The 12926-nt window shown below is 40.7% G+C and overlaps 1 protein-coding gene across 4 annotated transcripts in view; it reads right to left on the bottom strand.

The window, feature by feature from the left end:
- UIMC1 (ubiquitin interaction motif containing 1) overlaps positions 1-12926 on the bottom strand; it is a 97034-nt gene that overhangs the window by 26490 nt on the left and 57618 nt on the right. For all 4 annotated transcript variants that reach the window (XM_017896093.1, XM_017896094.1, XM_017896096.1 and 1 more), the window contains one exon: positions 11675-11828. In XM_017896093.1, coding sequence (XP_017751582.1) covers positions 11675-11828 — 154 coding nt within the window. The remainder of the gene's footprint in view (positions 1-11674; positions 11829-12926) is intronic.

The raw sequence follows: 12926 nt of genomic DNA, 5'->3' as shown, positions 1-12926 counted from the left end.
TTTTTTGAGACGGAGTCGCTCTGTCGCCCAGGCTGGAGTGCAGTGACCTGATCTCGGCTCACTGCAAGCTCCGCCTCCCAGGTTCACGCCATTCTGCCTCAGGCTTCCGAGCAGCTGGGACTACAGGCGCCCGCCACCACGCCCAGCTAATTTTTTGTATTTTTAGTAGAGATGGGGTTTCACCATATTAGCCAGGATGGTCTCGATCTCCTGACCTTGTGATCCGCCCACCTCGGCCTCCCAAAGTGCTGGGATTACAGGCGTGAGCCACCGCACCCGGCCCCAAAACATCCTTTCTTAAATGTCTTTGTGTTTTGTTTTATAAGCTGCTCCTGTCACTTTGGTTTCCCCTGTCAAAAAATATTCCCACAACAAGGAAAAAGAATTAAGTACATTTTGTATTATTTGTGAAAGTTAAAAACTATACGCAATGTCATGAATATAAATAATTTCGAACAGCATGTTAGATGATGCTTATGATGTAATACTGGGGGGGACAAATATAAAAACAGGAGACAGATATAGATAGACAGACAGACAGACATCAGCAGAATCCCAGATACATATCAGCAGAATCCCAATACTGGGAGGGAAAGTGCTTGTTCTTGCAACCTACCAGAAAGAAAATAGAAAAATATATGTATTTCACTTGTTGGTTTCATTTCTATTACTTTTATATTTAGTGGAAGAGGTATGTTTTTAAATTCCCAGTTGCTCTGGAGATACATCCCAGTTCCTTTAAACATAACACTTTGGGCATCCAGCCCCTGCTGACCCCCAGTGACCAGGCCCCACCTCCTCTTTCTTCTATCTCTAGCTTCTTCATCCAGTCAGCAATAGCAACGAATTCTTTTCTTTTTTTTTTTTTTTTTTAACAGGAATGGAACAGCATGGAGTCAATGAATTCTTTTACCTTTCTACTCACTGCCCACCCATACTCTTAATTCTACATGGATTTGAATACCCTTTTCCCTATATCAGTGCCACTTCTGTTCACACCGATTAGATCTTTCTGCAGGATCAGCACTGCTTCTACTTCAAGAAATAAAAGCTTTGGCAGTGTTCACGCAAGAAGGGGGTTGCTGGCCCAGTCTGCATAAATCTGGAAACTTTGTGAGAACTGATGGGTGAGTCAAACAAACCCTGGAAAGCACCTCTGAGGCAAAAAGTAAATCATTTATAAAGAACTTGTATCAACTGATAAGAACAATACTGAGATCCCAAAAGACACAGAGGCAAACTTCAGAGAATAATTCTTCAAAGAAATATAAATTGACTTTAAAAAACAAAAAATGTCAACTTCACTACTAATCAAAGAAACAAAGTACAATGAAATGTCATTGGTTACTATCTATTACTATGCCATATTTTTTTTTAAAGAATATCCCTCAGTATTTGGAGGCAAAAGGAATGCTCTCATAAACTGCTGGTAACTTTATAAATATAATCTAGTAATTCCACTTTTAGTAATCCAGATTAAAGTACTACATTACAAGGCTCATTGCTAGTTTAGATTTTTTTTTTTCTTTTTTCTTTTTTGAGACAGGGTCTTGCTCAGTCACTCAGGCTAGAGTGGACTGGTGCAATCACAGCTCACTGCAGCCTCCAATTCCTGGGCTCAAACGATCTTCCCACCTCAGTCTACCAAGTAGCTGGGACTACAGGCATGTACCACCACACAAAGCTAATTTTTTATTTTTGGTAGAGATAGTGTCTCCCTATGTTGCTCAGGCTGGTCTTGAACTCCTGGCTTTAACTGATCCTCCCACCTTGGCATCCCAATGTGCTTGGATTACAGGTGTAAGCTACCATGACTGGCCCTAGATGCTTATCTTTAACAGAAAAAAAAAAAAATAGGTTAAGAAAAAAGCCATGCCCAATATTAGGAGAACAATTAAGTAAGAAGCCCTCCCTTATTCCACCAATCAAATTTAATACGTTCCTTTGTGGGTGGTTAGTGCTTACATTTTAGCACTTTGACTGAGTTGTATTACACATAGTCATACCCAAGTCTGTTTCCCTTGCTGGACTGTAAACTCTCTGAGTACAAATTTGAGATCCGATTCAGCTCTGTATTACCATCTTTTGGGTCTTTCGGGCCGCTCCTCCTCACCCTCAGCATCCAGCACAATATTTCACTAACAGCAGGATATGAAAAAGTCTTAAGCTGAACCACTACAAAAAGCAATTAATCAATGACTTTAGAGATAAAATAATTTTATACACAAGATATATAAACACTTAAGAGGTATGAACAAACACTAAATTTAGAACTGCCTTAATTCAACCATGATTTAGAATAAGCTCAAATTCCATGAGAATGCAGGAATGAGTGTTAGATCAAAGGAGTCAGAATCAGCAGTCATGTCCCTTTACCTTTTTCTCCATCTTCCTGCCTCAAACATACATTCGAAGCCTCCATCTTCCTGCCTCAAACATACATTCGAAGTCAATTTATATTTCTTTGAAGAATTATAATGAGTATCCTGAAATGGTGAATCAAGCCACAAGTTTATGATTGTAGTGCCAAAGGCAAAAGCCTGATCCTCAATTACATCAATGAGCCACTGCCTCACTCTGGACTTGTGATGTGAGGAGAAAGAAATCCCATGTGTTAAACTCACTGTTAATGATGTTTTCTGTCATTGTGACTGACAGAATTTTCTAACAGATACTAACAGAATTTCTCATAGTTAGTGAAAGAGTTTTCCTTTACTTGTTCTGACTTGTAAATAATACATATCCATCTACTTGGTTACAGCGACTACACCATAAATGGACACTTCAATCAAGAAAGGCCTATCAGAGTCTTCCTCCAGACTAACCTATGGTCTGAGGGGGGAAAAAAATTATTTCTTTCCATTAAAAGCTATGGCTACTGGCAGCCATTTTGCTTGTCCCTTAAGAAGAGGCCATCTGTTGAATGGAGACCACTGGATTCAAAGATGGAGAGACATTATCTGAGCTCCCAGATCCAGCTCAGCTTAACCCCTAAACAGACTTGCCAATTATTATACAAATTAACTTTTTTTTTGCTTAAGGTTACTGAAATCATATTTCCAACCACTGAAATCATATTTCCAACACCTGCATCCAAAAGAGTCCTATATACTACAATAGGAGTAAACACACAAATAATTATTTTAGTAACACACACCAATACTTTTTTTAGAGTTGAAAAAAAATGCTGTTCCATAATGTTAACCCACATAATTCATATAAATGTTAACCCACAAGATTCAAGTTACATTTGTCATTCTCCAACTGCCTACCGTTCCTTTCATAATGCCCACACTATAACCACACTGAAGTGCTTGTTCTTTCCTATACACTCTCTTCACATTTTTCTATTTGTGATTTTAGCCTGCTGTTCTCTTACATTAATACCCTTCCCTCTCAATCTCTAACTGTATTTCCTCTGAAACACCACAATATTTTTATTTGTATGTCCCTTAGTAGTTCTGACCTTGCATTACAGTTATGCATGTGCATGTCTTATCTACCTAACTGAACTGAAATGTCAGTGAGATCAGGGCCCATATTTGATTTGTATATATCCCCACAGGTCAGTCTGTCCCCAAAATCCATATTACTTCTACAAAACCTATGCTATTTCACAACTGTCAATACCTCAGTAGCTAAGTACCAGTAGCAATATAGCAATATAGTTAATTATCCTGGATACCACAAAGGCCACATTAATATAAATGAGGAGACCGGACAGGGTACAAATTACATTTAGATAGGGATATATAGAACAGAAAAAGTCCCAACTTTGTCTAATTTAAGAAATAAGTTTTAGGCCGGGCGCGGTGGCTCAAGCCTGTAATCCCAGCACTTTGGGAGGCCGAGACGGGCGGATCACGAGGTCAGGAGATCGAGACCATCCTGGCTAACACGGTGAAACCCCGTCTCTACTAAAATACAAAAAACTAGCCGGGCGAGGTGGCGGGCACCTGTAGTCCCAGCTACTCGGGAGGCTGAGGCAGGAGAATGGCATAAACCTAGGAGGCGGAGCTTGCAGTGAGCTGAGATCCAGTCACTGCACTCCAGCCCGGGCGAAAGAGCGAGACTCTGTCTCAAAAAAAAAAAAAAGATATTTACTTGGAGATACTGAGGTCTTACACATTTTCACTTAGTCACCCAAGTCAAGCCTATTTTAGGCCTTGGCCTTCTCTGTTAACTCTCAGGCATATCTATAATAATAATTCCTACCTCCTCCTACCTAACTCACCCATCCACCATTATTTTTCCAGGCGATATCCCTGAAGAGAAAGTCCACTCCTACTAGTATCCTAACTCTAAGCCACATCCATCTAGACTCAAAGCATATATAGTTAATGCCTTCAGCTTCCCTAACTCTCCTATAATCTATTTCTCCCTAACTTATTCTTACCCCTTTGACTCTTATGCCTTGCCTTTCTTCTTTCCCTTAGTTCTACTCAACTAGTGGCTTATCCTATATGTCTCATCATCATACAGAAACACAGACCTCAGAAAGACTACACAGACAGGAAAGCACAGTCAATAATAATAGCAGCCACCATTTACTGCATACCTATTACATGCTAGTCACAACACCTGGTACTTTACTAAGTGTCTGTGATTCTCATGGCAATCCTGATACTAATTTTACAAAAGAGGAACCTGTCCTGAAAGAGATAACTTGTCAAATATTAGTCAATTAGGAAATATTACAGCTGAGCTGCCTAGTTCCAAAACCTGCATTTCTTCTACTTTATCAAAGTGCCAAAAACAAAATGTTGACTCTATTTTCCCAGCTTCCACCCTTGTCCCACAACCCAATAATCTACTGTCCACATAGTAGCAGACAGAGTATAGTGATCCTTTGCTTAAATATTGATTACTTCTTTGCTCAAGTCCCTCCAGTGGTTTCTCCCTTGCTCAAGGAAAAGCCAAAGTCTTTATTATGGCCTAAGAACCCTGTGATCTGTCCACCTGCACTCCTCCCCCATTACCTCTCTGGTTTCACTGTTTATCTCTCCCTCACTTACTCTAATCCAGCCACACTCAACCTGTTCACACCTCAGGGTTTTTGCATTTATTGTTCCTTCTACCTGTAGCACTCTCCCCACCTCACAATCTTCTTAGTTTATTCCCTCACTTACTCTAGGTCCCTGTTCAAATGCCATCTTCTCAAGGAGACCTTCCCTGATCACCTATTTTATATTGCTACCTTCTGACCTCAGTATGGCCTATTCCCCTCTCCCTCTGCTTTACTTTTTTCTCTAAAGTACTTATCACCACTTGAAATATTTTATATTTATTGTTTTCTTGTCTGCCTCCCACTACTAGAATATAAGCTCCATGAACACAGGGACTTATATTCCGTTAATTGTATATTCTGCTTACTGTATCTGTTATATAGTAAGTATATAATAAATATGTATTGAATGAGTAAATGGGGGATTTTATTCTCCCTAGGTGTTTAACACAATTGGCCTTAGATACATTTTCCAGAAAGTAAATGCAAAGGCAATGTGCATTTGTTCTAGTCTAGATCAACTCAGGCAATCTTCTCCCCTCAAACAGTACCTTTAGAGAGCACTCCCTTGGCCCGGCGAGGTGGTTCATGCCTGGAATCCCAGCACTGTGGGAGGCCGAGCTGGGTGGATCATGAGGTCGGCAGATCGAGACCATCCTGGCTAACACTGTGAAACCCCGTCTCTACTAAAAATATAAAAATTAGCCGAGCATGGTAGCAGGCGCATGTAGTCCCAGCTACTTGGAAGGCTCAGGCAGAAGAATGGAGTGAACCTGGAAGGCAGAGTTTGCAGAAGCCAAGATCGTGCCACTGCACTCCAGCCTGGGCGACAGAGCGAGACTCCGTCTCAAAAAAAAAAAAAAGCATCCCCTCTAATTTTTCATAGTTCTGAATAAACAACGTCATTGAGCAAAAAACTGAGTAGACTGAGCCAACTTAACCAGCGTGTAGTATTATAATCAAAACTTGTCGGGCGCGGTGGCTCAAGCCTGTAATCCCAGCACTTTGGGAGGCCGAGACGGGCGGATCACGAGGTCAGGAGATCGAGACCATCCTGGCTAACACGGTGAAACCCCGTCTCTACTAAAAAATACAAAAAAAACTAGCCGGACGAGGTGGCGGGCGCCTGTGGTCCCAGCTACTCGGGAGGCTGAGGCAGGAGAATGGCGTGAACCCAGGAGGCGGAGTTTGCAGTGAGCTGAGATCCGGCCACTGCACTCCAGCCTGGGCGACAGAGCGAGACTCCATCTCAAAAAAATAAAAAAAAAAAAAAAAAAAAAAAATCAAAACTTACAGCCAAATTAGTCAGACATATATTTAATGATATGCATAATTGTTATTGTGCTGCACGGTAAGTAGGCATAAATAGTAGACACTTTATGTAAATGATTCTAATTGCTATTTCTTTTACACAGTCAAACCAAGCACATCTAGGATCCCCTTCAGGGGAAGACAGAAAGGAGTGAAAAGCTAGATACTTAATACTGGAAGGTTAAGTCCTCTCTTATTCCACCCCTTAGGCATTGGCCTAATGGTCTCCCAGCCTGGCTTCCGTGTCTTCAAGAAAAGTAACTTGCCAGGCATGGTGGCTTAGGCCTATAATCCCAGCACTTTGGGAGGCCAAAGCAGGAGAATCAGTTGAGCCTAGGAGTTCAAGATCAGCCTAAGCAGCATAAAAAGACTCCATCTCTACAAAAACTAAAAAATTAGCCAGGTGTGGTGGCATGCACCTGTGGTCCCAGCTACTTGGGAGGCTGAGGCAGAAGGATCACTTGAGCCTGGGAGGTCGAGGCTGCAGTGAGCCATGATTCCACCACTGTACTCCAGCCTGCGTACAGGCTACAGAGTAAGAACCTGTCTCAAAAAAAAGGGGGGTGGAAATTACTCCTTTCCTTCCACAGTAAAAAAAAAAAAAAAGCTTCCTTTTACAAAAGATTTAAAAACTGGGTTGGGAGCCTGGCCTCTGTATCCAGTCATATAAAGCTAAGAAGAACCAGCACAATCACTAACTTCTGTCTCTGGCAAGGAAGATGGGGCAGACAAGCTGGTGGGGTAACCAAGAAAAGAGATAAAACGTACTGAGTACCTATTGTACACCAAGTACACTAGCAGGTGCTCTGCATAATTCCTCTACTTCCCCAACCCACCTACACCCCCAAGCTGTGTTCCCAGAAAAGTAGAGGAACATGCAGAGAGTGGAATGGTTCCAGTGAGGTCACCCTACTCCCTCTCATAGGGCCTGAAAAATCAACAGAGAGCTCTCTTAGGAAGATTAACACGAAGCTATTGTTTACTGGCCATTTCCCTTACTTCTTATCTAAACCCACAGGAGGGCAAAGGGCCCTCTACCTTGCTATGTGTTTATCCAGACCTAACCAGCCTGCAAAGCCAAGGCTAAGCCCACTCTTTCTGGGAACTCATCCTTATTCACTGCAGCTCTCCTCTCTCCCATTGTCAGGGACATTTACTTGGGTACATAATTATTCACTTGTGTCATCTTGTAATTAATTTATTGGGGAAATGCTTATTTCACCATTGATAATGCAAGCTCCTTGAAGGCAGAAACCTTAAACCTTCTTTAGTAAGCTTCATAAGGCCTAGCACCATTTAAAAAAAAAAAGTCATGCCAGGCAAGGATGGCTCACGTCTGTAATCCCAGCACTTTAGGAGGCCAAGGCGGGATGTCTGTTTGAGCCCAGGAGTTCAAGACCAGCCTGGGCAACATGGTGCGACTTCGTCTCTACAAAAGAAGATATAAAAATCTAGCCAGGTGGGATGGTGTGTGCCCAGAGTCCCAGCTACTCATGAAGCTGAGGTTGGAGAATTGCTGGAGCCCAGAAGGCAGAGGTTGTAGTGAGCCATAATCTCACCACTGTAATCCAGCCTGGGTGACAGAGTGAGACCCTGTCTCAAAAAAAAAAAAAAAAAAGCTCCAAATATCTGGATGAATTAAAGGTAAATATGAATAGGTGATAAAAAAGAATCAAACTTCTGGCTCTAGGTAGACACATCGGCATTGAAAAGAAGGATGTAGTACAGTCATGCGCCACAAAATGACATTTCAGCCAACAATGCGGACCATCTATATGATGGTGGTGCCACAAAATTATAATACCATATTTTTACTATACCTTTTCTGTGTTTAGATGTGCTTAGATACACAAATACCATTGTGTTACAAGTGACTAGTGTTCAGTACAGTAACACACTGTACAGGTTTGTAGCCCAAGATAACAGGCTATACCTTATAGCCTAGGTGTGTAGTAGACTACACCATCAAGGTTTGTGTAAGTACACTCACTCTATGATTTGCACAACAAAATCACTTAATGACACATTTCTCAGAACACATCCCTATCACTGAGCAACACATGACTATATTCTAGATTTGTCTTCTAAACTAGTTTTATAACAAATTTCCCTACGAAAAAGAAAGTGTGCCTGTCATTCAGGATATAGCAGACATCTTCACATGGAAGTCTGGGGTATTCGCATCAAAGCTATAAAGACACATGATGCCAAGAATTAGGGACTTTCTATTGTATCAAAAATCATATTTACATCTATCATGTCTGAAAGTCTGCAATACCCAGAGTGTAAATCCAATTGAACAGCATTAGACAGGGTCACTGATCCTGGACCCAACAGAACAAGGAGAACCTGAAATGTCCTCCCTGAATGGATGATGATGATGATGATAAGACTCAGTCTACTTTGCCCACCTAAATGGCCTGGTTCTAGTAGCATAAGTCTGAAAATTAGTTTGAGAAAATTCAGGAACAAGCCTGAATCAATTCCAACCACAAGGATTTGGGGATGTGAGTTTGAGTTCTCTCACCACACTCCAGTAAGGAAGAACAGGCTTAACAGCAATTATCTTGTAATTAAAAGATATCTGACAGTTATGAATGCCAAAGCTTCCTATTTTAGCACCAACTAGTGGAATTCAGCATGGGAGATGTTAGTAGAAGCTATCCTATACTACTCCTTACCTGATCATTCTGACCTGAAGGAGATCATCTATTCCTAGAGCTCAACAGGGCATTCAGTTTCTCAGACTCATTTATTTCTGGACCTTGATGTTGTGTTGAGTAAGCCATTGACTCAGATACCCAATATCAGCTGTGTAAGTGCTTAGTAAGACAGACAAGATAGTCTCTTTCCTTTGAAATGCTCAGTCCCAGAATTCGTTTAGTCACTGGAATACTCAGCAAAAAAAAAAAAAAAAAAATCAGACTAAAGAGCTTTGTCAAATTAAAACTGCATCTAGATTCCAATCCTTCAGTGCTGTCCCACTAAAAGTGGTTGATGGCCAGATTCAGGTCCTCAACTTTCATGTTTTTAGGGACTACAATGCTATGCATAGAGACCCTTAAAAAAAATCTCTGACATAGTAATTTCACTACTGGGAATATTAACAACAGCTAATAGTTCTTACATACTTACTATGCGCTAGGTACTGTGTTAAGTACTCTCCTTAAAGTATCTCATTTAACCTCACAAAATCTGAACAAGGTAATTATTATTATTTCACAGATGCATAAATGGAAGCTTGGAAATTAGCACAGGGTCACACATTAGTAAGTCAGTAACAGAGGTGGGACTCAAGCTCAAACTGACTGGCCTTCCAGGGCCTATCTTTTCTTACTACCACCCTATATGGGAACATATCCTTGGGAAATAATCCCAAAATACAGTGACAATTTTAGGCTAAGAGGCTCAGTACCGTGTGATTACAACACAGTAACTTGAAGCATTTCCAATATGTATAATTAAGTAAATGAAAGTAATCCAGGTTACCAAATATTATGTAGGCATTAAAAATATTTTTATAAATAACTGTGACATGATGAAATATTTATGCTATAAATAGAAAAGCAGAATATAAAATTTTATATACAGTCAAACCTCAACTATGTCAAAATTTATCTGCACATGGAAAGAGCTAAATTTACTGCTAAATAAAATGACAAGTTGCAGAATAATATATAGAGAGAGCTATATATAGCATGGTCCCATTTATGTAAATAGTGCCTAATTTTAAGTATTCAATAAATGTAAGCCATTATTATTACAATGAACATGTACTACTTTATAATCAGAAAAATCAGCAAATTAAGTGTTTATGTACTTCCTTATTTAGTAACTACAAAGTATATTATTTCAAGAAAAGTAAATAACATGTGCCTTGCCTCTCTGGCAACCTTAATTTAAAAAACACTTCACAATTATACAATGTCACATTTAAATACATCTAAGTTACAGGAATCAAGTAGCATTGAGAAGAACACTACAACACTTCCAGTTACCTAGGTTTACATTCAGCATGTTAGACCACAGAGAGCTGTGCTGACGTGACTATATTCAGACTTTAAAATCATAAACAGAAAGGCCAAATCAGAGGTGGTATTTCAAGGGCTATGATTAACAAGATTTTCTTGATCAATGTCTTATGCTGTCTGAAAACTAGGGATTTTGGTACAGATCTTTTTTTTTTTTTTTGAGACGAAGTATCACTCTTGTTGCCCAGGCTGGAGTGCAATGGCACGATCTCGGCTCATTGCAACCTCTGCCTCCTGGGTTCAAACAATTCTCCTGCCTCAGCCTTCTGAGTAGCTGGGATCACAGGAGCCCTCCACCACACCTGGCTAATTTTTTGTATTTTTAGTAGAGACAGGGTTTCACCACGTCAGCCAGGCCGGTCTCGAACTTCTGACCTCAGGTGACCCACCTGCCTCAGTCTCCCAAAGTGTTGGGGATTACAGGCATGAACCACCGCACCCGGCCTTTGGTACACTCTTAAAGAGATTAAACCAACAGCTCCTGGATAATTCAGCAGAGATATGTAGGACATGAATGTAAATTAGCGGTATTTTTCAGCTGCTGTCTCTAGGTAGAATTTCTATTAAAACACACTATAAAAAGGAAAAAAACCTACAAGGGATTTATTTTGAATGAAAAATGGGCAACTCTAGAACTTAGTTCAAGTTCCATAGGAATCTCAATATTTGAATACATAAGTTGAAGTGCAAGGTCCATTGCACTGCACTGATTTTTAGCCTACCTATGTAAAATAGTAAGTTAATACGTTAAAAGATGGGCCAGGTGCAGTGGCTCACACCTGTAATCCCAGCACTTTGGGAGGCCAAGGCAGGAGGATCACTTCAGGTCACGAGTTCGACAGCAGCCTGGCCAACATGGCGAAATCCCGCCTCTACTGGAAAAAAAAGTACAAAAAAAATTAGCCAGGCATGGTGGCGCAAGCCTGTAGTCCCAGCTACTTGGGAGGCTAAGGCAAGAGAATCATTTACCCTGGGAGGTGGAGGCTGCAGAAAGCCAAGATCGTGCCACTGCAATCCAGCCTGGGTGACAGAGAGAGACTCTGTCTCAAAAAAACAAACAAAAACAAACAAACAAACAAACAAAACTTAAAATGAAAACTTTTCCCTTCTCCTTCTCCTGAGGTATGTGTAACAAGACAAAATACCTGCTAAAAGTAATGATGAACATAAAAGTACTAGAAAAATAACTAGATAGAAAAAACCCAAAACCAATAACAACTCTAACTTTGAAGAATAGCTATCTGTTTTTTCCCGGCATTGTACTGTATAGGATTATAAAACCACTACACAATAAAGTAAGAGTCTGGCTGTCCCAGTGGGTCTTTACCTGTATCTTCTCCCATCAGACCATTGCAGTACATGGCATGTCGTTCAATCTTTGTGGGTGGAAAGCTTTGGTTACATAGTGGGCAGGATACCTGGTTACTGGATGAGAAGGTAGAAATAGCTACTTCCTTCTCAGCATCTTCCTTGTTACCAACCTGAAGAACATGTCAAACAGCAATTATAACAGCTTTAGTTCATATCTTTCCCCCCAAAGAAGTGCAAGAGACTCCACCCCGTATTTCACTTACTTTCAAAGAGACAACAGCTTATCAAATTTTACTTATCAAAGAGTAAAGACTGAGAGATACTACTGATAGAGTTAATACTTATTCAGTTCCTTATACTGCCAACTATGTATTAAACACTCTATATGTATTACTCATTTATATGTAAGTTTATATATTGTTTATATATAAGTATACTTATACTGTCAACTATGTATTAAACACTCTATATGTATTACTCATTTAATCTTACAAAGTTATTAGCACACTCTTTTTTTACACATGAGAAAAGTACTTGTGTAAAACAGTAAAGCAATTTGCAAAGTCACAGAACAAGTAAGCCGGAGAGCTGAGATTCAAATGAAGGACTAGTATCTGGCTCAAAACCTTGAGGGCACTGATCTCTACCACATTGTAAGGCACAATCCTCACTGCATCAGTGTGCTGTGTCTGCTGGGTTTCACATTTTGCATATCAACAGCACCTTAAGGACACATTTTCAATTTCACAAAAGGACCGTTATTACTGTAAGTGACTTTAAGACATAAGGAGTTACCAAACAAAAGAGCTCTAAGCCAAAAACAGCATAATTAGGATTTAAGTTAAGAACGTAAGTCTGGACCGGGCGCGGTGGCTCAAGCCTGTAATCCCAGCACTTTGGGAGGCCGAGACGGGCGGATCACGAGGTCAGCAGATCGAGACCATCCTGGCTAACATGGTGAAACCCCGTCTCTACTAAAATAGAAAAAACTAGCCGGGCAAGGTGGTGGGCGCCTGTAGTCCCAGCTACTCGGGAGGCTGAGGCAGGAGAATGGCGTGAACCCGGGAGGCGGAGCTTGCAGTGAGCTGAGAACCGGCCACTGCACTCCAGCCTGGGCGACAGAGGGAGACTCCGTATAAAAAAAAAAAAAAAAAAAGAACGTAAGTCTGTACTTAGACCCACAAGACCTAAGACCTGAGTTTAATTTGTGACTTTCTGGATTGAAAGAGGAAACTAAGGCCAGTGCAGTGGCTCACGCCTGTAATCCC

Source organism: Rhinopithecus bieti, unplaced genomic scaffold, assembly GCF_001698545.2.
Source record: "Rhinopithecus bieti isolate Rb0 unplaced genomic scaffold, ASM169854v2 scaffold_26546, whole genome shotgun sequence".
NCBI classification, from domain to species: Eukaryota; Metazoa; Chordata; class Mammalia; order Primates; family Cercopithecidae; genus Rhinopithecus; species Rhinopithecus bieti.
This window is presented reverse-complemented; position numbering and strand designations above follow the sequence as displayed.